This window comes from Dryas octopetala, chromosome 8 (assembly GCF_963921425.1).
Source record: "Dryas octopetala chromosome 8, drDryOcto1.1, whole genome shotgun sequence".
Lineage (NCBI taxonomy): Eukaryota > Viridiplantae > Streptophyta > Magnoliopsida > Rosales > Rosaceae > Dryas > Dryas octopetala.
Genome location: NC_141373.1, coordinates 6,406,347 through 6,427,922, shown reverse-complemented (window position 1 = coordinate 6,427,922; position 21,576 = coordinate 6,406,347). Strand labels below are relative to the sequence as shown.

Below are 21,576 nucleotides of genomic sequence, written 5' to 3'. Positions count from 1 at the left end.
TAGATAAGAAAGAGCCAGAGACAATTAAAAAGTCCCTCCAAGTCACCAACTACTTAAATTAAAATCCCTCTATCTCTAATTTTAATTTTTCATCCTTATCTTAAATCAGAATAGAGGGTTTTTTTTTTTTTTTTTTCATTTTGGTTTTTTTATCGTATAAGATGGAGTGATGGACTGCCAGGATTAGACGTTAAGAGATAAAAGAAATTTACTGCTATTTATTTTTCATTATATATAAAAATTATTATAATAGATGGGGGGTTGTAATGATGTGCCAATTATTATTCCCGAAGCACTTGACTTGCATTCATTGATTCACTTATAAATCCTCATCATAATGTCATGTGTGCATGAGAAGCAGTTTGGTGAAAACGTTACGTTACGTGCTACCCCTACTGGGCTACGAAATTCGCGACGGTTCGGACACGTGTCGATTCACCTAAGTGGAGGGTAGAATGGTAATTTGGGGTGTATGGGGAAAGGACAAGGAGGTTTGTGGCGGGAATGAGTGACGTGGGGGTGAGGGGCGTGTGCCACGTGAACGGAGGGGGAGAGGAAATTGGAGGGAAAGGAGGTGAGTGGAGATTGAGGGGATGTGGGAGATGGAGAGTTGGAGTGAATTAGAGCCGTCCACGTGTAGACCAAAGATTTTGATTTGATAGGTGGGGACTTGGGGAGAGTGTGGAGGCCACAAGACGTCACTGTCACATCTGATGAAGCAGCAGGAGCAGCTGGGTGTGTAGAGGAGTAACGCAGCAAGAAACGAAACAGATCTCTGTGTGTGCCTTTGCCTTGAGCCCCTTCACTCACACTATTAAAACTGTTTTTTTTCATCAAACTGGTTTTTAAAATTTAGTAAGTAGAAAAGTATAGAGAGAGAGAGAGAACATCTATCTCAATATCTCATTGTATACTCGAAAAGTTTAAATTTGAAAGCCAGAGATAATACTGAGACTGAGTAAGATAAGAGTTAAAATTAAATTAAGTTGAAAATTTAATTTTTTTTAATATAACAAAAAAAAGAAGAAAAAAACCATGTTTAAAATAGCGTATTTTCCTTAATTTGTTTTTTGGTTTACATGGAAGTTAACTAGGTCTCTTGACTCTTGTTTGTAGGAGGATCGAGTATCTTAAGTACTATGCACATTTTGATATTCTATGATGATACATTATCGATCCTACGGTGAAAATATATTTTGATATTGAAATTAAGGGTGTGCATCGGTTAGAAACCATTTTAATAAATCTACATCTAATTTGTTATGATTTCAATCTATAATCAAATTGCATCGGTTTCTATAATCAGTTTTCTTCTTATTTCTAGAGTTGTTATTTTAGCTTATTTGGTTTTAAATGTATTAGCACTTGTGCACTTGTTATGGACATGGACATGATCTAATGACTTACATCTGACATTTTATATTTGGATTACGTAATCAATTATTACGAGAGAATTGTCGTATACAACAATCGTTACATAAATAATTTTTTTTATTATTTATAACAGACTTTTGACATTGGAATAATTTGGCAACAAAAATTATCTTCTATGACAAATGTATACAACATATTTCTCACAGCCAAACAATCGCATAAGAAATGAATGCAAGAAATCTACTTTGAACCGCCGTTGGAGAGGGGATTGTTTTCCTTTCCAAGATGATATGATTTTTTCGTTTCAATCTGGACCGACTGATTTATATGCAAAAAATAAAATACATCTCCATAGATCGCCGAATGCACGTGGCTGTTTCCCAAAACCTTTTAATTATTGAGATTTTTTTTTGTTTAAAAGAAAAAAGAATTATTGTGATTTTGGCCTTGATGTGGTGGCAAACGGAGAATAGTAAATGAGATTATGAGAACAATATTTTTGTCTCGGATTTCCTGTAATATAAGAAATTAAAAATTGGTCATGGGGGGACCCATTTCCAGGCTGTATGGAAAAGGTAAAGGTGGGACCCAATTTTGCTTAAATTTCCTGCACAACCTTTAAGTGAAAGTATATCAGTATATCTGTATATGTACACGAATTAATGTTTTCTTCTCATAAAATCCGACAACATAATTAATTAGGTAATATTTTGTTTTCATGTCAGTGAAAATGCTAGGCAACCACTTCTTCAGCTTATGTATGTTACCATAATATTGATAGGTTTACATTTTTCAGGGTCAGTTATGAGATTTTGGGGGCTTAAAGGGAATTATATAAATAAGGTCATCAATCTTTATGTATATTTACATGATTTGCTTAGACCTAACATATTATATAAGGGATTTATAAAATTTGGGAGCCTTTAACATTTGGAGGCCCGAGGCGACTGCCTACTCTGCCACCCCTCAGAGTTGTCCTTGACATTTCATTTATATTATTAAAATATAAATTTTTAATTGTTAAATGTATTTGTGTGTCATATAAATCTTGTATAATATAAGACAAAGGAATTATCTTGATAATAACATTGTATGTCATATAAGCCCTATTAGATGTGTTTCCATTATACATCTAAACCTCATTGCCAAACAAGAATAAAAAATATAATCAATGACTCAAATTCAGTAATTCACAGTATGAGTGTATCACAACACTAAAACGGTCAAACACAATTATATTTTGGCATGTATATATATGTAATATGTATCATGCGAATGGAAGAGTATTGTGTACATGTGTAACATCAAATCTGGGCTGGGACAAGTAATGGGGACCCCAGAGGCCCACAAACAGCATGCAGATATGGACCTTATGGTAGTAAAGGCCTCTGAAAGAGAGAGAGAGATCAGTAAAGGGTGTCTGACTCTGGAAGTGTAGGACATATAGGAGTCCTCACAGTTCTGAGTGAAATGGGAAAGAGGTCAATGCAAGAGACAAAGTGGCATTAACAACCTTCAGATTGTTCACAAGCACCATCCACCCATCCACCCACCAATACCCTTCTCAATTCTCATCAGTCATCACTCTCTCTCTCTCTCTCTCTCTCTCTCTCTCTAAAAGACCCAATTAAGTCAAGCCTGTGCATGTCTATCTAACTGGCATCTCGATCTTTGTCCTTAATTTGATGAACCACATGCATGCCTGACTGTCCCTCATCAATGTGGTTTTGGGGGTTTGCAGCTTCTGTTTTGGTGGCCACAGAACTTAATTCGTAAACATATATACCATATACCCCTTGCTAGTTTTAGAACATGTGGCTACTCTGCCTTTGCCTGCACTTCTTGTGTTCGTGCCCTTTGCATTAATTGGCTTCGATAACTGATGATAAGATTTTGAAATAGTTTTCATATATGGGAAAAATCCTTCACAAATTACACGTATCAAGTATATTGATTATAATTAGCGTATTTTTTAGTTTACAACTTATCTTGATCATACTTATTATTTTATCACAATGCCACTACAAGTTGTTTTAACATTTTCACATTTGTTGAATATGACAAACAGAAGATCCATTTTTTTTTTTGCCATGAACAGAAGATCCATTAAGCTTGAGCAAATTAGAATAGTCAAAGTTCCACTTTATAGTGGAAAGTCCAAAGGGTATATAGCCTTCAAAGGTATTCAGCTTTTGTCTAAGTTTTCTACTCTTTAATTGTATTTGACATTTGATATTGATGGCCACAAAAAAAAAAAAAAGACATTTGATATTGAAACTGGATTGGTCATAGTTACACTTTAAAGTAACAAATCCAAGATGTGCTGCCATTAAAGATCTTCAGTGTTTTTCCTGGCTTTTTCTTCTCTAAATTTATGTATATGACATTTGATAATGGGACACAACTCAAATAGCCAAAAAGGGTGCATTATTGCTTTTACTATATGTGCATCATCGATTGACACAACATACTGAAAAAAGCTAAGGAATGATAATAATGGAACGATATATATTTTTTTCTTTTATCAATTAAGATCTTTAGGCGAGGAAGGAGTATTTGAACTGAGGTCTATTAATTGTCTATCATTAATTATGTCGTTCTATGTTACCATGAATCTCCTTTAATTTTAAACAAGAACAACCATTTCAATGCAATGAGGCTTCTCAATGCATACTAGTCTAAATTTCACTACCACTTATGATTAATTGATTCCACGAGTCCACATTTATTACAACTTCATTACTTTTTTGACAGTGATGAATTTGTTTCTAATGCAATTTTACTCAAAAAATTTCAGGTCCACTTGGACCATGGTATTACCAACCAATTCTTGAACCACTTGGGCTACATTTCAGGCCCGCTAGTCTCGGCTTGCCTTTAGAAAATCATAATTTTTGAACGAATTATAATTATGTATGAAGACACCAATTAGAGAGGTCTCTAATGTCAATTTATGTTTTTGAACTACAATCTAAATGCCAAAAAAGGACAAGATCCAAAATTATTTCATTTTGATCAAGTGGAGTGGTGAAGCCAATAATCATTTGGTCCAGTGATGACACCTAATCTCCCCTCTATGAAAAGAAATTTTGAGTTCAAAAATTATGAACGGCAATTGTTGATTAATAAAAAATAAAATTCAAGTAGTGAATACTGAAGAGATAAAGAAAGTGGAAATGCTAAAATTATGCATGCCATCTACATTAACTCTTGCATGAGTTTTACTCGTTTGATGATTCCATAAAAAAATGTACCTAAATGAGATGCTTTTTTAATAAAGATGGCATGCATACTAATGGCATTTCCATTTTTTATATATCTTCTTGCTTTTCACCATTTAATTTGATCAAAATGAAATATTTTGCATCTAGTCATTTCTTTTTGTATTTTATATCTTCTTAGAAATTCTTTCACCATCTCTTTGAAAGTTTATAAAAGAAAATGCATTATATGATTTTAAAATCATTCATAATTTCTGTAAGGTGTAAAAATAATAAATAAAATTACATAAAATGTGAAAGGCTTTATGAAATTGAGAAATTGGTGGTAATTAAAGAGGGATGGTGGAAATTGTTAGAAGTTAATGGGCAACAAAGCAACTTACAAGATAGAGAAAATTTGAGAAAATAAAAAACTTATGTTGATCTTGGCCAAAAAATAAAAAAAAGCTTATGTTGATGTGGCCCCAGTGGAAACCATTTGATTATAAGAATGGTCATAGTTTTTCAAAACGCAGAAAAATGCACCTCATTTAAATGCAGAGGAGCACTACTAAAAGAATTTTTATTACCAACTCCATAAGTTCATTTGGTAAATAAACACCCTATTTACTCTGTTACTCTGTTGCTGTTTCTACAACCATTGAATGTCAAGACCACATAACATAGAAGTGAGTTGTTTAAAAAAAAAAAAAAACCAACCATAGATACAACCACACACACATCTTCAAAAGCTCCAAATTCTCAGACTGTGTCCGTTTTTGGTAACATCAAGTTTTGGGTCTTTTGGCAAAGTTGATAGCTTGTTTCTCCAAAGTAGGACTAATCTTATAAAAATGTTGCAAATAATCACCCACAATCACCTTCTCATACCCCCCAATGTCACTCAATAAAGAGCCCTTCATTGGCTCAATCTGAGTTTGGGCAGATGGATTATAGAACAGAGCCACTGAGAACCGCTCTACATCCATTTGGGTCACAACCCTATGCCATGGGCTTTTGAACTTCCCATTGCTCATAATCTCTAGCAGATCACCCACATTCACTAGTAGTGCCTCTGATGGCCAAGGCACCGTGACCCATTCCATATCCTTCAACACTTGGAGACCTCCGGCGGCGTCGAATTGCATGAGGAGGGTGAGGGCACTGGCATCAGAGTGTGGAGTTAGACCAAGTGCTTGGTCTGGCCTAGGACATGGTGGGTAGTAGTTCACTCTCACATTGATCTCACTCTCATTGGGGTCAAAGTTTTGGAGGAATGCATGGGTTTCTAGTGATAAGGTTTCAGCTAGGGCTTCAAGTATGTCATTGAGGATGATTCTTGCTTCTGCAACGTATTGCTCTATAGCATGCCTGCTTAACAATAATGTGACAAATCATGGATCAAACCAAACCAATAATGTGATTAATACATGTGAGATGAAGAATTTGTACTTCCAAATACAAGTTCAACCCAAAAAATGTCAGGCCTCACTTGGACCACAGTTTTGGCAGAAACACCTGGGATAAATTTTAGGCCCGGTCATTTGGGCTTGTCCATATCAATTCTTAAAATTTTTTTGGTAACTACCAATTCATAACTTTTTTATGAATCATAAACATGTGTAAAAGCCACAAATAAAAAGACAACTAGGATTCCTCTTATCATCAAATCCAAGGGTGTAAAAGCCAAAATTATGCTTGCAGAGTTGCAGGTTCATATATATATATTTTTATTCGTTGAACATATAGACGGTACCTGAAATTGGCAGGCCTTTGGGGCCAAACATGAAGCCCTTGGGTTGCTCCAACAGGGGCTGCTTTCATGGTCACACGATCAATCCAATCCAACGGCTGATCTTCCTTCACAAAATTTCGGCCATAACCCATGTTGTCCACGCTCACATACGACCCAACGCTTGCTTTCTTCTCCTGAAACGACAACCCAAAGAAGTCCTTCACGACTTCCCTCACACCATGCAAAACAGACCAAGCTACACCATGGTCCTTGATTATAATCATACCCCATGTTTTAGCACAACTTGCTAGCTTGGCCAGCTCTTGGGCTCGTTCCTTGGGCTCGGACCGGGCCCGTAATTTGGTCATGTTTATGGACGGTAGGGCCTCTAAGACATTATCACTCGCTAATGACGAGTGAATCATATGGTGATCATGTTCGGGTTGCACACCCCTTATGAACCTCTTAGGCAAGTGATTGATCCCTTGGCGAGCGAGTTCTTGAACCACAGGCACCTTGGAGGTTCTTAATTGACCTTCTTGGTCTAGGTAGCTGGGTTCATGGAACCAATTCTCACTACTCTTCTCCATCGGTTTTCTCTCTAGCTAGCTAGCTAGCACTTTCCACACGAGAGAGCTAGGTTGCTTCAGTGCTTTGCTTACCTTATCATCGCAAACCTTTTCTAATAATTCCAAGCAATTAGTGGAACTAGACCCACATGTTTTTTTTTGGACTGAATTGGACCACATGTTTAGTGCTAGCTAGAGAAGATTGATTGAGTGTACACTACGGACCATGTGATGCAATAATGATATCTTTATATTGAATAGGGCCAAGCCAGGGCAGCTGAGAGTCTGAGACGTTGAGCCTTTTGATTAGAAATATTTCTACTTCATTACAAGTATGGATTGGACATATCAGGCCCTTTCTAATTTTGGGACCTCCAATCTATTTGTAAGCCATTGCAAAAACAGGAATGGACAAATATGTCCATGACATGATCACTAGTAAAAGCCAAGGGCAACAAAGGTTACAAGAAAGTGAGAAAATCCATGTGAGATGGTGAATTTGTACTTCCAAAAAAAATTTCAAGCCCACAAGCATAATACAAGTCCAATATATTCTCCATGAAATATCTCATGTGATAAGAAAACAAATTGTTGTATATTTAAAAGTATGAACTTAATAAGAACTTTGAAAACAATTAGCATATTTGTGTTTTTTTTTTCCTAAATAGAAAGCAAATATATCATGTGCTTGATAAAGAATTAAAATTAATTTAAAGCCATATCTACTTGGCTATTGGCAATGACACCTTCCCCATATGAAAATTAGCTGGAATCTCATATGTCATATTTTTTCTAAAATAGACAATTATGATAACAGGGAAGAGATCGATACAAAAGTGTGGCCACAAAAATGAGCAACAAACATGCATGGTCAAAATGTACAAGAAAATTGGCAAATTTTAAGCAAAAGAAGTTACCCTTAAATGCTATTCTTAGTATAATCTCCCCATATATATACCCTTCAACTCTTCCTCGTCAAATCATCTCTCCTCTTCTTCTATCCTGACCTCCTCTAAAGAAAAAAAGAAAAAAAGAGAAGAGATCAGAGGCGAAAAAAGAAAAAGAGAGCTAGAAATAAAGAGATAGAGAGGTGACAATGGAGCTCTTCAACATCAACAACCGCATCCTCCTCATCATATCCATCTCATCTATTCTCCTCTCTTCTTCTCTTCTCGCCTCTTCCGCTCATGGCGACGACGTTGTTGTAAGCCATCTAAAGCCACACTCATTGCCAGCCAGACTTCCGCGAATAGTCGTTCCCTCTCTTGAGAAAATGTGCAAGAAAACTACGTACCCCGCTCTTTGCACAAGCACCATCCTTCCTTCCCTGCACCACCGCCAGCTCAGCCCTGCCCTCGCGCTTCAACTCGAGATCAAAGCTTGCTTGACCCGCACTCAGGCGGCCCTCGCTGTCCTCAAGAAGATCAGTTGTGCGTCGACAAGCTCACCTGTCCTCAAACATCTCCAAGGGCACTTGGAGTCTGCGGTGGAGCACCTCAAGGTTTCCGCCGCCGCCATTGCCAAGCACGATGTGGGGACTTTGAAGACCAGGCTGAGTGCAGTGATCACTGATTTCAGTTCGTGCAAGGATTCTGTGGCTCAGATTCAAGGAGGGTTCAAGTTGGGGGCCGCGTTCAAGGTTAAACAAGCAGTTATTCTGCATAAGCTGGCAACCAACTGTCTCGCCCTTTCAACACTGCTCTAGATTCATACGTACATCAATCTAGAAAACTACATTTATGAAGATACACAAAGGATTATGTACTGTTGAGAAAACTATTAAGTAAATAATTACATTTTAACATATTATATATCATCATCTCGCTTGCAATTGCAATTGCATTACCAGTTAAGAATTCAACAATATGACTATATATATGAGTGGAATTTACTAAGACAATAAAAAAGAAGTAAACAACCAACTTCAATGCGAGTAGGCTTCTCAATCTTAATATATAGTACAAATTGCACTGATATTCTGATCCCTTGTGATTTGAAACCTACAAATAACCCAATGGTAAAAGGGTGACAATGAACTGATTTGTAAACCTCATAGGTTTGAATCATGGCACATAATAAACACTCAAATTTATTTGTTATATCTCAGGTCTCGTATGTGTTCATAATTTCTTTTAGGACTTTATATTTAATGAGAAAATGAGTTGTACAAAATTTTATAAATGGAGGGGTGTAGGAATTATGAAGTCATTGTATGTAACCTCTAAGTAAACCCTAATTAATTCAGAAATCACTTGTTCTCAATTCATAAATAAACCCACGTACAACAATTAAATTACTAAGTAATTCAAGTGCCAAAAATACTTTCTTCATTGGATCTATTCATAAACGTATATACAGCTCAAAGTATGTGTTTAGAACTTTCCTAACAATTAGCATATCATTTGGAAAGCATAACATGTGTTTATATGCTCCATTACACCTCATGATTGCCTAATATTATACTCATAAACCATTGAACATTAAAAGATATATAAAAGATATATATGAGAAAATGTTAGCAAAAAGACTATAACTATACCCCTATTTTCAGTTGAGGATCCCATTTTCACTTTGCTTCAATCAAAGACTATTATTTTTCAAGTGTTTCAATCAAGGATATTCCGTCAACTTCATTAAAAATTCTGTTAAAATTGATCATATGAGGGTCACGTGACCAATTCATAAAGACGAAAAAGTAATTTCTCCTAACAAAATATTAAAAAAAAAACTAATGAATTAAAAAAAAAAAAAACCATCTCCCACCACCGCCACTCCCTACAACATGCCGACCCAGCCTGGCCTCCTCCTTCCCCTATCTAGCCCCGCCCCTCCCCCTCACCGCCTAACTCGACCCTCCCCCTTCCCCATCCCAGCCCTGCCCCTGCCCCTGCCCCACCACCTAGCTTGGCCCCGTACAGATCGAAGAGAGAGAAAGCGAGAGAGATAAATAGAGAGAGAGAGAGAGAAAAAAAAAGTAAGAGATAGAGGCGGCAGAGGGATGAGGTGGGGTTAGGGTTTGGTACGACGGGGCCAAGGCTGGGTAAGGGGCGTGACGAGGATGGGTTGGGGAAGGGGAAGGGCCGGGAGAGAGAGAAAGAGAGAGAGAGAGAGAGAGAGAGAGAGAGAGAGAGAGAGAGAGAGACAGAGAGAGATGAGAGAGAGTCGTGCTAGGTGGTGGGGGAGGGGCGAGGTTGGGTGGGGGGAAGGGGGAGGGCTGGGTCAGCATGGTGCAAGGGCTGAGTGCCAGAAAGAGAGGAGAGGGAGAGAGAGATCGATCAGAGAGAAATAGAGGAAATGCAGAGAGAATTGAGAGAGAAAGAGAGGCAGAGAGAGATGAGAGAGAAAGTGAGTATGAGAGAGATGAAATAGGTGGGGTTGGGCAGATGGGGAAGACTGAAGAGGGATGGCCAGTGGAGGGGGAGTCGTCGGTGGAAGGGGAGTCACCGGTGATGGAGGAGGAGTCGACGATGGTGGCTGGATTTCAATTCCCACATTTTTTTTCATATTTTATAATTATTTTTTAAATGCACAAAAAATACATAAATGCCGCTACAAATTGGTCACATGACAAGTTTTTAACAGAAAATTTGACGGAGTTGACGGAATATCCTTGATTGAAGCAAAGTGAAAACAGGATCCTCAACTGAAAATAAGAGTATTATAATATTTTTGCTAACATTTTCCCTATATATATATATAATAGCTTATTTTTTTACTTCATAAAGTTTTGGCCATAACCCAAGTAATCGACACCCACATTTATCTAATCACTTTTCGGCCAGCGCAGCCTCGATCTTTTCCGACCTCATTTGCTTTGGAGTTTCCTCCTTTTCTTGTGTCAATTAACCTAACTTCTCTGTTCCATCAATTTGTCCATTTTGTGTGGTTTTTTTCTAACCTTTCTCTTCACAGCTAGCGAGTGTTACGTATGGTTGGACTCAAATTAAACACACCACAAATTAAGAAAAAAAAAGTAAATGAAACGAAGAAATTGACGAAAGAAAGGTACGTAGTTTACACAAGAAGAGAGAAATTCCAAGGCCAAGAAAATTGGCAAATTTTAAGCAAAGGCAGTTACCTTAAATGCTATTTCTGGTGTAATCTCCCCATATATATATCCCCCAACTTTTGGCTTCCAATTCATCTCTCCTCTTCTGTCCTTACCTCCTCTAGCCAAAGAAAAAGAGAAGAGAGATCAGAGGGGAGAAGAAGAGAAGAGAGAGAAAGCGAGAAAAACACAGAGATAGAGAGGTGACAATGGAGCTCTTCAACAACAACCGCATCCTCCTCATCATATCCATCTCATCTCTCCTCCTCTCTTCTTCTCTTCTCCCCTCTTGGGCCCACGAGGACGTAATGCAGCCTCCAAAGACCCCATTCTCCCGGCCAAGCCTGGGCATAATTCCGCCATTCAAAACCCCACGAGGCCTTCCCGCTCTCAGCAAAATCTGCGCCAAAACTACGGACCCTGCTCTCTGCACCTTCACCATCCGTCCTTCCCTGCGCGGCGGCTTTTGCTCCCCAGCCGCCGCGCTTCGGGTAGAGATCCAAGCGTGCTTGGACCGCACCCACGCCGTGCTGAAGAAGATGGGTGGCGCGTCGACCTCGGCGGTCCTGAAAGAGTTCCAAGAAAAGTACGAGTCTGCCGTGGAGCACCTGAACGTTGCCGCTGCCGCTATTGGCAAGCACGACGTCGGGACTGTAAAAAGCAGGCTGAGTGCAGCGGTCACCAATTACAGTGCGTGTAAGGATTCTGTGGCTCAGTTCAAGTTGAGGGCCGCATACAAGGTTCTTCTCACCAAGGGGGCTGCCTTCAAGGTTGGAGAAGTAGTTACACTGCATAAGCTGGCAAGCAACTGCCTGGCTATCTCAAAATTGCTCTAGATCGATTCATATATTGTTCCCTTCAATCCATTCCATCCATACAGTACAACGTACAATTTTTTATTGGAAAAGGGAATAATTAATGTTGTATTGTTGAGAAAACTATTAATCAAATAATTTCAACATCATCTCCCATGCAATTGCAATATTTTTTTTATCATTTTATAGTTTGAATGACTGGCTCAGAAAGAGAGATTGAGTGTCACATCTGAGTAAACCAAAGCTTATTCATACCATTGCACCTGTAAGATACACTTTTTTTTACTTTGCCCCCTGAAACTTAAATCCTCTCAGTTTGCCACCTGAACTTCGCAAAGTTGTTGCAAAAGACCCTATGCCGTTAACTCTGTCAATTTTTCCGTTAAAAAAGCTGACATGACACCTATATGGCATGAGTGAGACCCTTTTTTAGTTATGTAAGATCCATGTAGACAAGCAAAATTATAAAAAATTGACATGGATCTTATTATTTTTAGTTTAAAAATTATTTTTTTTGTCCACATGGATTTTACATAACTAAAAAAGGGTCTCACTCATGCCATATAGGTGTCACGTCAGCTATTTTAACAGAAAAATTGACAGAGTTAACGGCATAGGGTCTTTTGCAATAACTTTGTGAAGTTCAGGTGGCAAACTGAGAGGATTTAAGTTTCAGGGGGCAAAGTGAAAAAAAGTGTATCTTACAGGGGGCAATGGTGTAAATAAGCCTAAACCAAATGATTATAATCATGCCCCATGTTTTAGCCCCACTTGCTAGCTAGGCCAGCACTTGGGCTCGTTCCTTGGGCTCGGACCGGGCCCATGATTTGGTCATGTTTATGGATGATAGGGCCTCCAAGACATTATCAATGAGAGAGTAAGTGGTAGAAAGTTGTATAAATGAATGGGTGTAATGATTAAATTTAAGGGTGTTAATGGCAACACTTGCTTGTCGAGCAGCTACTAGGTAGGGGGTGTTCCGAAAAACACAACCGAATTCATAATCAAGCCCAACAGTAGCAAATCAGTCGAACAACCCTACAACCCAGTCCATAATCAAGCCCAACGCTATTACTTAGCTTTAGGCACAATGGCACATGCATCCCATTAATATTACAAATTTATCAAGTTATTATATGCGATATGGAATCTCTTTGTACACCCTAGTTAATTCTTAAATTACTCCCTCTTAGTTCATGAAAGAACCCACGCTCTCCTACTGTGATTAACCAAGCTAGTAATTATTTAAGTGCCAAAAAAAGAACTTTCTTACTCCATTAATTCCATCCATTCATTATAGAAAAAGAGTGGTATAAAAATCCAAAAAGTATGTGTTTAAAACTTTCTTACCAATTACCATGTCATCACTACATGCACCTCACGATTGTTCAATAATATACTCAGAGACCATTCAATATTAAAAGGCATAATTAAGTTTCTGTCCTTGGTTAGTCAAATTAATTTTTTGAATAAGCTAGATGCAAAATTATTTCTCGTGAATTTTGTTTGGTGCTACGTACGTATGGTTGGACTCAATCAAAACAAAACACCAACATAACCGCAGTCACCGTTTGAGATTCTTAATTGACCTTCTTGGTCTAGATGCTGGTTGGCGTTATGGAAGCAACTCCAGCACACTTTCCACTCTGTTTTATGATTACAGCTAGGGAAGGTTAAAGCCCGGGCTGGGTTGCTCAATTGCTTTGCTTACCTAATTATCAAAAACCAATTTTCTAACAATTCCAAGCAATTAGTGAATTGGACCACATGCATGTTAATTTAGTGCTGCAGAAGATTGATTGAGTGTACAGTACGGACCATCACATGACATCTTTATTGAATAGGGCCAAGCCAGGCCAGCTGAGGCCTAGTCTTTTAATTAGAAATATTTGTACGTACTTCATTACAAGTATGGATTGGACATATCAGGACCTTTCTAATTTTGTGACCTCCAATCTACTTGTAAAGTTGTAAGCCACTGCAAAAAATGGAAAGGGCAGATATGTCCATGACATGATCACTAATTCACTATAGCAAAAGCCAATGCCAACAAAGGTAATTAGCAGAACAAGATCGAGGAAATTATCTCATTTCCGACCAAAAAAGAAAATCTCATTGCAGTTCTTTTTTTTTTTTTTTTTTGCTGAGATTTTATTTTGGTCGAAAGATTTTATTGCATTCTTACACTACAAGTTACAACTACAAATCTTTTCCTTTTTCATTTATTTTTAATTCAATTCATGTGTGTTTGTCTTTATAATTATTATTGAAGTAACAGGCAGTTTTAATTTATTTTTTTGGTGGATTTTTCTTAGACACATAGGCCGGTGATGATATTTGGCCTTAATTAATATCTAACTTTCTATACTTCATGTCAGAAGCACAAGTTTCTGATTGTTCAGATTTATGGCCCTTCCTGATGAAGACTTTTATATGGAAGCAACCAAACACCGACTTTTATTAGTGGGACAAGTTCTTGGTGTGCCACATATAATCTCTATCATGTTTACCTACATCTCTATTATTCTGTATCCTCCACGTACATGTTGCATCAGTTGATTCAGTTCTATTAATTGTTGCCTTCTTGGTGTGGCACACAAGAAGAGGGTTTGTGCAGAGGACTGTTCTACACACTTCAAACAAAAAAGTTTCACAAGAAAATCTAATAGAATGATTAACAACAAAGGCATCTAGTAGAAGAAAAATATCAAGGTTCACTTAAAGTCATGACCTCTTTTCCTTTATTTATGACCAGTCACTCCATAACTATAAAGACATGAATCTACTACAATAAAGTATTGTCCATGTGTTAGAATTGACATCTGCTTAGATTTTTTATTTCTTCCTTTAACTTTTTGTTTTTGTGATAAAATACTTCATTAAGGATGCTGAACACCTATAACAATAAAAAGTCGCACAAAACCCATGTAAAATGGCTATTTTTCTCAAGCAATCTGTAGTTAGGATCAAAGTCTTTCAATGAAAATGTAGGCCGGATAAATTCTCACCAAATGTTCTAAATAGTATGGACTGGGGTGGGTTAGAATTATAATTAGGTTAGGATGTGGGGGCTAACCTTACTTTGAGAAAACCATAAATAAATAAAAGAGTTTCGTACGTCATATAAAGTATATGTTACACCAAAAGTGCCATACAAACACCTTAGCAATGAACGTACTTTTAACTTTAATTAAGTTTTGACGACTTTTATTTAGGTTAGGTTGTGGGATAGATTGCTTTATGAGGATGCTTAGAGTTTACTTATGCAGTTTCAAGGTTATTCCTGTTAGTACGTACGTGGAGGAGGCGAAGTTGTAATAAGATTGCTCATTCTTTAGCTAGAGTCGCTCTTTCTTGTACTAATAGTGTTGTTTGGATTGACAAATTAAAAAGAACAATCCTTCTCTCAGTCTCTGGTTGGAGGAGCTCATCTAACCCCCTCTCACATGAGTATGCATGTCATTTTTCGTCTTTTCATTATAAATAAAAAAAAATTAATTCATAAATTGAATGAAAAGACAAAAAATGACATGCATTTGTGAAAGTTAATTGGAGGATCGGGCTCCTCCAACTAGGGACTGAGGGAAGCATTGTTCAATTAAATAACTGACTTGGTTGTCTTCTCTCCTTATGGATGATGTTATGATTTCTTGAGTTTTTATACAATGGACTTGCATTCTTAACAAAAAATAAAATCTATATGAAATGTTATACAATGTCCATACCATAAATGAACTCTGAAAAATATTACATAAGTAATATTAAAAGAAAGAAATTGACTAGCTACATAATATGTCGGCACATATGTTAATTTACAATTAATTATATTAATTAATGTAATAAGTAGCTCAATTCCTACCCATGGGGTGAAAGAATCTGGTAAGAAACATTTCAAAGTGTGGCAACAGCAACCTTGAACCCAAGCTTATCTAAATCCAAGGCTTTTCATAGCATAGCTATTAGCTAAAGTTTCTGAAAGAAAAGGGGAAATTACAATTACCTTAGACTTAGAATCTTGAAATGAAGATTGTGAATATATCATATTATCTGGAGTCTGGAGTCTGGACCATGTCAGTGGTAGCCACCTGGCTCTGACAAGACTGACTTAAAAGAGAGCTAGAGGATCCTATGATGTATGGTATGATATGATCATATCCTATATATACAAACAATTACAATACATGCATATGGGCCATATGGCTATCCCCAAAATATGGGTAAAGGAAGACTAGAGAGCAACACACTCTCACGCTCCCCCAACAGGCACGTGGAATACAAACAGTGCCGACTGCCGACCTCATCTCAATCTTTGTCCGGAAGGAAATCGTGTCCGCAAAATGATTGCCCAGCGTCCACGTGGCGCCCAGACACGCCACTCTCCCACTCCTCCTCCTCCGCCTTGTGTCTGCGTGTAGACACTTGGCATCTCGAGTGGCCACTGCAGGTAAGCCCTCGTACTCCCCTCCGTACCATGTACACCCCCTACGCGACAAACCATGATTGTCGCTTTTTATTTTTGTGCGGGTCCCACCATTCTGGACTCGCCCACCTCACCAGCTTGGATCCATTAATCTAGTTGTCATGGCCATGTTCATCCTCTCCGTCAAAATTTTATGGTACGCTTGAGGATTTGTCCTAGATTTTGGATCCTCCAGACAAATCATAAAAATAGTGTTCTCATTCTTTACCATACACTTACAATTTTAAGTGATATTTTGTTTTTCCAGTAAGTACTCACAGAAATCAACATAATATATAGGTCGAAAGATATTTTTGGTCTTTTGTATTATGACTGAATTGTATTTTGATCTTCGTTATTTTAATTTGCTTTTTTTAAGAATCATGTTTCTATTAGTATCGTAATTAGGTCCAATATGTCAAAATTGAGTGGAAAATGTCAACGTGGCACTACTTGATTGACTCTAAAGTAGACAATTTTGAAAGTTTGAATCTGATTGCAACATTAATAAAACTACGATCCTTAAAAAATGCAAATTGAAATAATGGATATCAAAGTACGACTCAGCTATAATACAGGGACCAAAAACGTCTTTTGGCCTGATACATAAGGTGTTTTTAAATGCATGCCCTAAAAGATACCCTTGAATAAATGAGATATAAATATATTTTTAATATTTAAATGTTAGTGGGTTCATTTTTTGCATCCAATATACGCACTCTTCTTCAAATCCCTTTTAAGTAACACCGCGAATATCATATTTATTGACTATATTATCAATTAGATATCTATAAAATTTATAAATATGATTAGTATAATGTGGAACAAATAATTATATTTATGAAGTTAAGAATAATAAAACTATGGATGAGAAATAAATTTTACAAACTTTATTTAGTATTAGTTCTTGTTTTATTTTTTGATCAAATTACAATAGAAATTAAAGTTATGTATAATGGGAAGTCACAAAACCACAATAGCTAATTTAAAGATTTTGGTTTTCTGATGTCGGTCATTCCCTAGGGCCTAGGCCAATTGCCAATCATTATATTTGAGGATTGATTAGTGTATTTTTATAAACTAAGTGGGTGAACTACTCATCTAGTTAAGTTGACTAGCTAGTTCATTAAGGCATATGAGGTCAAAAGACTCAAAACAGAGTCTAGGGCCCAGTATTTGTTCAGCTCCAAATCAGCATTTGTCAAAGCTAGCTTGGTCCATATGAGCTGGATGGGATATGGGTACCCCTTCATGCTTCAATAAAATCAATAAAATCAAATTTAATCTTAGACGGTACACACTACACTACTAGACACAGCCTCCCAATTTGGATGGGTTTGATAGCAACACTTGGAGGACCCTAATGGATCATTTGGATGGGCTATTAATAATGAGTGAACCAAGAGGGAATGCACATGGGTTTCAAAGTTTTAACCTTGATTTTCTTTGGTACCATATACATCTGTGGATTCTGCTCCATTAATTGGCGATGTACTAGTTGGCCCTATTGTCTTTTATCCCATAGGATTAGGCATTTAGCTCCTTTTCTAGATAGAAAATACTTATGTGAATCATTAATTTGATTTTAGAACAGAGCATGTCGTATACGGCATTCTCTATTGAAGATTCTCTCTATTGAAAATTTGTAACTTCAATTTGATAATGAGCATCTACATTTGCATTTAAAATTAGAGTTTGAATCTTCCGTTCTTCCTTTAACTGCATTATATATACAAAGTTGAAAAGTATAATCTACTATAGTTTATAGCCATCAATTATTATGATTATACTTGTAGATGTACTTTATATGTACTGTGGATAAGTCCAGCACCTGTACTCGTGCCTCTTTATTTGACCACCACATGCGTAATACACTTTTCTTTCCTTAATTTTATTGAGGATGGTATTCAATAAAATAAAATAGCAATTAGGGCACATTGTGGTTCATAAAAATAGGACGAGAAAAATTGAAAAGGGAAGACTGGAAGAAGTTTACATTGGAACTTTGGAAGTAGAACCAAAGATATATATATATATATATATATACATATATCAGAAATTCACAAGTGACAATTTTAAATGCAGCTTTGAAGGAGCAATTTAGGTTGAATTGCGTGTGCACGTGCAGACATGTGTGTAAATATGTGGGGAATTCTGCATATGCATATGCACACGTGCCCACATGCGTGTGTGAGTCCTTAGAGGTAAAGAGTAAATCCCTGCAGAATTCTTGAAAAGGAGAGAGAGAGAGAGAGAGAGAGAGAGAGAGAGAGAGAGAGAGAGAGAGAGAGAGAGAGAGAGAGAGAGAGAGAGAGATGTGAATGTGATTGCATGTGGATTCATAAACACCCAGTCAACTACACTTTGTCCCAAGAAATTTCTACAGTCTCCACTCATGCAGTCATGCCTAAGCTTTTTGTGTTAAAACCCTTTAATAATTGGGACTTGATTCTTGAGAGAAGACAAAAACATACAAATACAACTACCTTTTCTTGTGCATTAACATAACATAGGATGCTGTATTAGTTTAGTTTTGAAAACTTGTATTGCTAGAGACTTCGACATCTTATATTGTCAAATTGTGAATTTAAATTATTGATTATTAACTAAAATTTTATTTGAATGTGTACTTTTTTTTTGGTCTAAATTTGAATGTATAATATATGTTTAGATTTACAGTCTTGATAACATAATACGTTAATCTGATATAAAACGAAAGTAGATTCCAAGTGCAATAAACTAAACAGTAAACACTACACATGTGCTAATATCAGAAAGGAGAGAGAGAAAAGTATAGGAAAGGGTATGTGCTATTTAGTTCAACAACATGCAGCATAATTACTTTATATCTAGCAACTGAAGCATTTGTAGAAGGATCACTTATGGCTCAAAAAATTTCACACTAAAATTCCCATATAAATATATAATTGCTCAAATCAAGCTATGTGATCAGCAACAAAGAAAAGGCAAACTCATTAGAGAGAGAGAGAGAGAGAGGGCCAGAGAGGCATGACTATTGATGAAGGGATAGGTGTCCATATACTGTGGAAAAGAAAATGGACGTGTACTTGGTTTTGTTAAGAGGGTACACAGTGCCTCGCTGTCTAGCATGTGAAGGGGTTGTTTGTGCCTCTCTCTCTCTCTCTCATACTCTGTTTCTCTCTCTTACATGCACCCACTATAACCCTCCCAACTGGCATTTTTGATTCATTCAGAGAGAGAGAGAGAGAGTGAGGACAAAACAAGTCTAGGATTTGAGTCCGATTCGCTTTGGTTTTTTCCACCACACTCTACACTCCTCTCTTACATAATATAACTCGGTGACAAGTCCAAATATAGAGAGACATCACATTCCATTACTATTAATCTAATCCTCCATAGAAAGAGAGAGAAAGATAACTCACTTCATCATCATCTATATATTTTACCTCTGCTTCTCTTCCTAAAAGGAGGGTTTATAGAGGAAAGTCCACTTGGGGTGGTATTGTTTTGTGAAAAAGCAGAGGAAAATATGAATGTGTTGGCCTCAGAATGCAGTAGTGGTTGTGAGTCTGGCTGGACTCTATACTTGGAACACTCTTTTAGTGCTTCGCATAGAGATCATAGAGCTAATACTAATGGTACTTTTGTTAATGGCAAGAGTGGTTTTTGTAATGAAGAAGGGTATAAGGAGAATGAAGAAGAAGAAGATGAAGAAGAGGACCAGTCAATGGTTTCTGATGCATCTTCTGGGCCTCCACATTTCCCTGAAGACGAAGTTTACTCTGATCATCATGACAATAATGATGTTGGACCTTTGAAGTTGGGAGGCAAAAGGCAGAGAATCAAAGAAAAACGACACCGTATAGGGGATCAACAACAACAACAACAACTACCATCTTTTCTAGATGACACTGCCAGCTCTCCTGTCTTCAACTTCCCCAAGGTAATAATAATTTAATTGAGTTCATCAACTTCAGTGTTAATGTGAACTATTCAAACAACATGCATGTGGTCCATTGTTGTTAATTTGATTGAATTTTGTTTGATATGGGTACTTGACAAATTTTGCAGAACAATTTCATTGTGTCCAATAATCAAGATTCACAAGGTTTCTCATCTACTCATTTTGAGGTACTTGGGGATTTCTGTTTTTTGGGTGGTTTAGTTTAAAATGCTTACTCATAGCTATGATTTGATTAATCACCAAAAAGCATATAACTAATTAATTATTTGGGAATCTTGCAGGGGAGATCTGCATACCAAGACCACTTTGGTTTATTACAGTCTAATCTATCTGGGAATAAACTTCAGGATCAAAACCAGTTGAGTACTCATTTTTAATTTTTATTCCAAATACAGCCCAGAGTTAATTGCCTTGTTTTCTTTAGACTGAAACAAACATTTTTTTTAACATGCAGGTGGTTTAAGGGAAGGGGATGGGAATGAGATGAAGGGATCTTCATCTGTTGCTGCATGCTCTTTGTTTCTACTGCAGCAAAGCAGCTGCTGCATTGGTTGCTAAAGCAAGGATGGTTGTAAAAGTAGATGGAATTGGATCTCAAAAGGGATCTTTTTCCTTTCTTTTTCTTTTTTTCTTTTTCTTTCCTTTACCTGTCAATGCAGTGGGAAACAACCTAAGAGAAGAAGTTAGAAATAAATTTTCTTGCTTCCAAAATTAAATTTTATTGTCAACTAGTAGTGGTGCAAAACTGCAATGAGCTGACCTTTTGCCTATACCCAAAAAAAAGGGAAAAAGAAAAAAGGTGAATGAGCCTTTTTTTTTCAGGCAGTCTGTGTAACCATGTTAGCACTTTATTTTTGATGGAGCCCCATAACAATTATTGAAAGAACAGATGGACCTTAAACAGCAGCAAGTTCTCCACAATATAATTTTAGACCTGCAAGGTACTCAATATTATAGAGCAATTCTGATTTTCCAATTCCATAATTTAAGGGAAACCAGAAAACTATTAGCTCAGAAGATTTGAGGGTTATCCTATGTCTTCTAAGTACTACTTGTTTTGGCATTTCTCTTCCAAATTTGTCAGCCGCCATTCATTTTCCCCCCTAAATCATGCAGTTTTAGCAGTCCAAAGAAGTAGATAGACATTTTTAATAATTATTTAACCCAGAAATTTAAATTTTTAACAAAATAGGACAAAATGAAGTGTCCACCTAACTCTGTTGGCTGGTCACAAAATACATGATAAAAAAAACAAGCTAAATGATCAGCAGATTTGATTAGGTGGGATTCCCTCAAAAATCTATATCAGAAACCTTTCCTCCTCCAGAAGGAAAACCAAATCTTGGAAAAGGCTTAGGCATTATTAAGGACAAGACCCTTCATGTCCATAAGAGTCCAGACAAGGCTCTATCCATGTTCATATACAGTTA

The 21,576-nt window shown here is 37.0% G+C and overlaps 3 protein-coding genes across 4 annotated transcripts; 2 read left to right on the top strand and 1 right to left on the bottom strand.

Annotated features, from left to right (window-relative positions):
• Nucleotides 1-5,159: 5,159 nt before the first annotated feature.
• Nucleotides 5,160-6,969, bottom strand: LOC147276567 (protein LATERAL BRANCHING OXIDOREDUCTASE 1-like). Its single transcript, XM_086254958.1, has 2 exons — nucleotides 6,331-6,969; nucleotides 5,160-5,945 (listed from the first exon to the last, which is right to left on the bottom strand). Exons 1-2 carry the CDS (start codon nucleotides 6,897-6,899, stop codon nucleotides 5,363-5,365), a joined length of 1,152 nt encoding a protein of 383 aa, XP_086111084.1. The 5' UTR covers nucleotides 6,900-6,969; the 3' UTR covers nucleotides 5,160-5,362.
• A 1,005-nt stretch (nucleotides 6,970-7,974) lies between these two features.
• LOC147276566 (uncharacterized) lies at nucleotides 7,975-8,583 on the top strand. Its single transcript, XM_086255529.1, has one exon. The coding sequence runs from the start codon at nucleotides 7,975-7,977 to the stop codon at nucleotides 8,581-8,583; it is 609 nt and encodes a 202-aa protein (XP_086111655.1).
• Nucleotides 8,584-19,501: 10,918 nt separating this feature from the next.
• LOC147276565 (protein SOB FIVE-LIKE 5-like) lies at nucleotides 19,502-21,035 on the top strand. 2 transcript variants are annotated; one of them, XM_086255020.1, is made up of 4 exons: nucleotides 19,502-20,125; nucleotides 20,254-20,313; nucleotides 20,428-20,504; nucleotides 20,601-21,035. In XM_086255020.1, exons 1-4 carry the CDS (start codon nucleotides 19,712-19,714, stop codon nucleotides 20,626-20,628), a joined length of 579 nt encoding a protein of 192 aa, XP_086111146.1. In that variant the 5' UTR covers nucleotides 19,502-19,711; the 3' UTR covers nucleotides 20,629-21,035. The 2 variants fall into 2 exon arrangements, with proteins under 2 accessions (XP_086111146.1, XP_086111147.1); XM_086255021.1 differs by lacking the exon at nucleotides 20,254-20,313.
• Nucleotides 21,036-21,576: the final 541 nt, after the last annotated feature.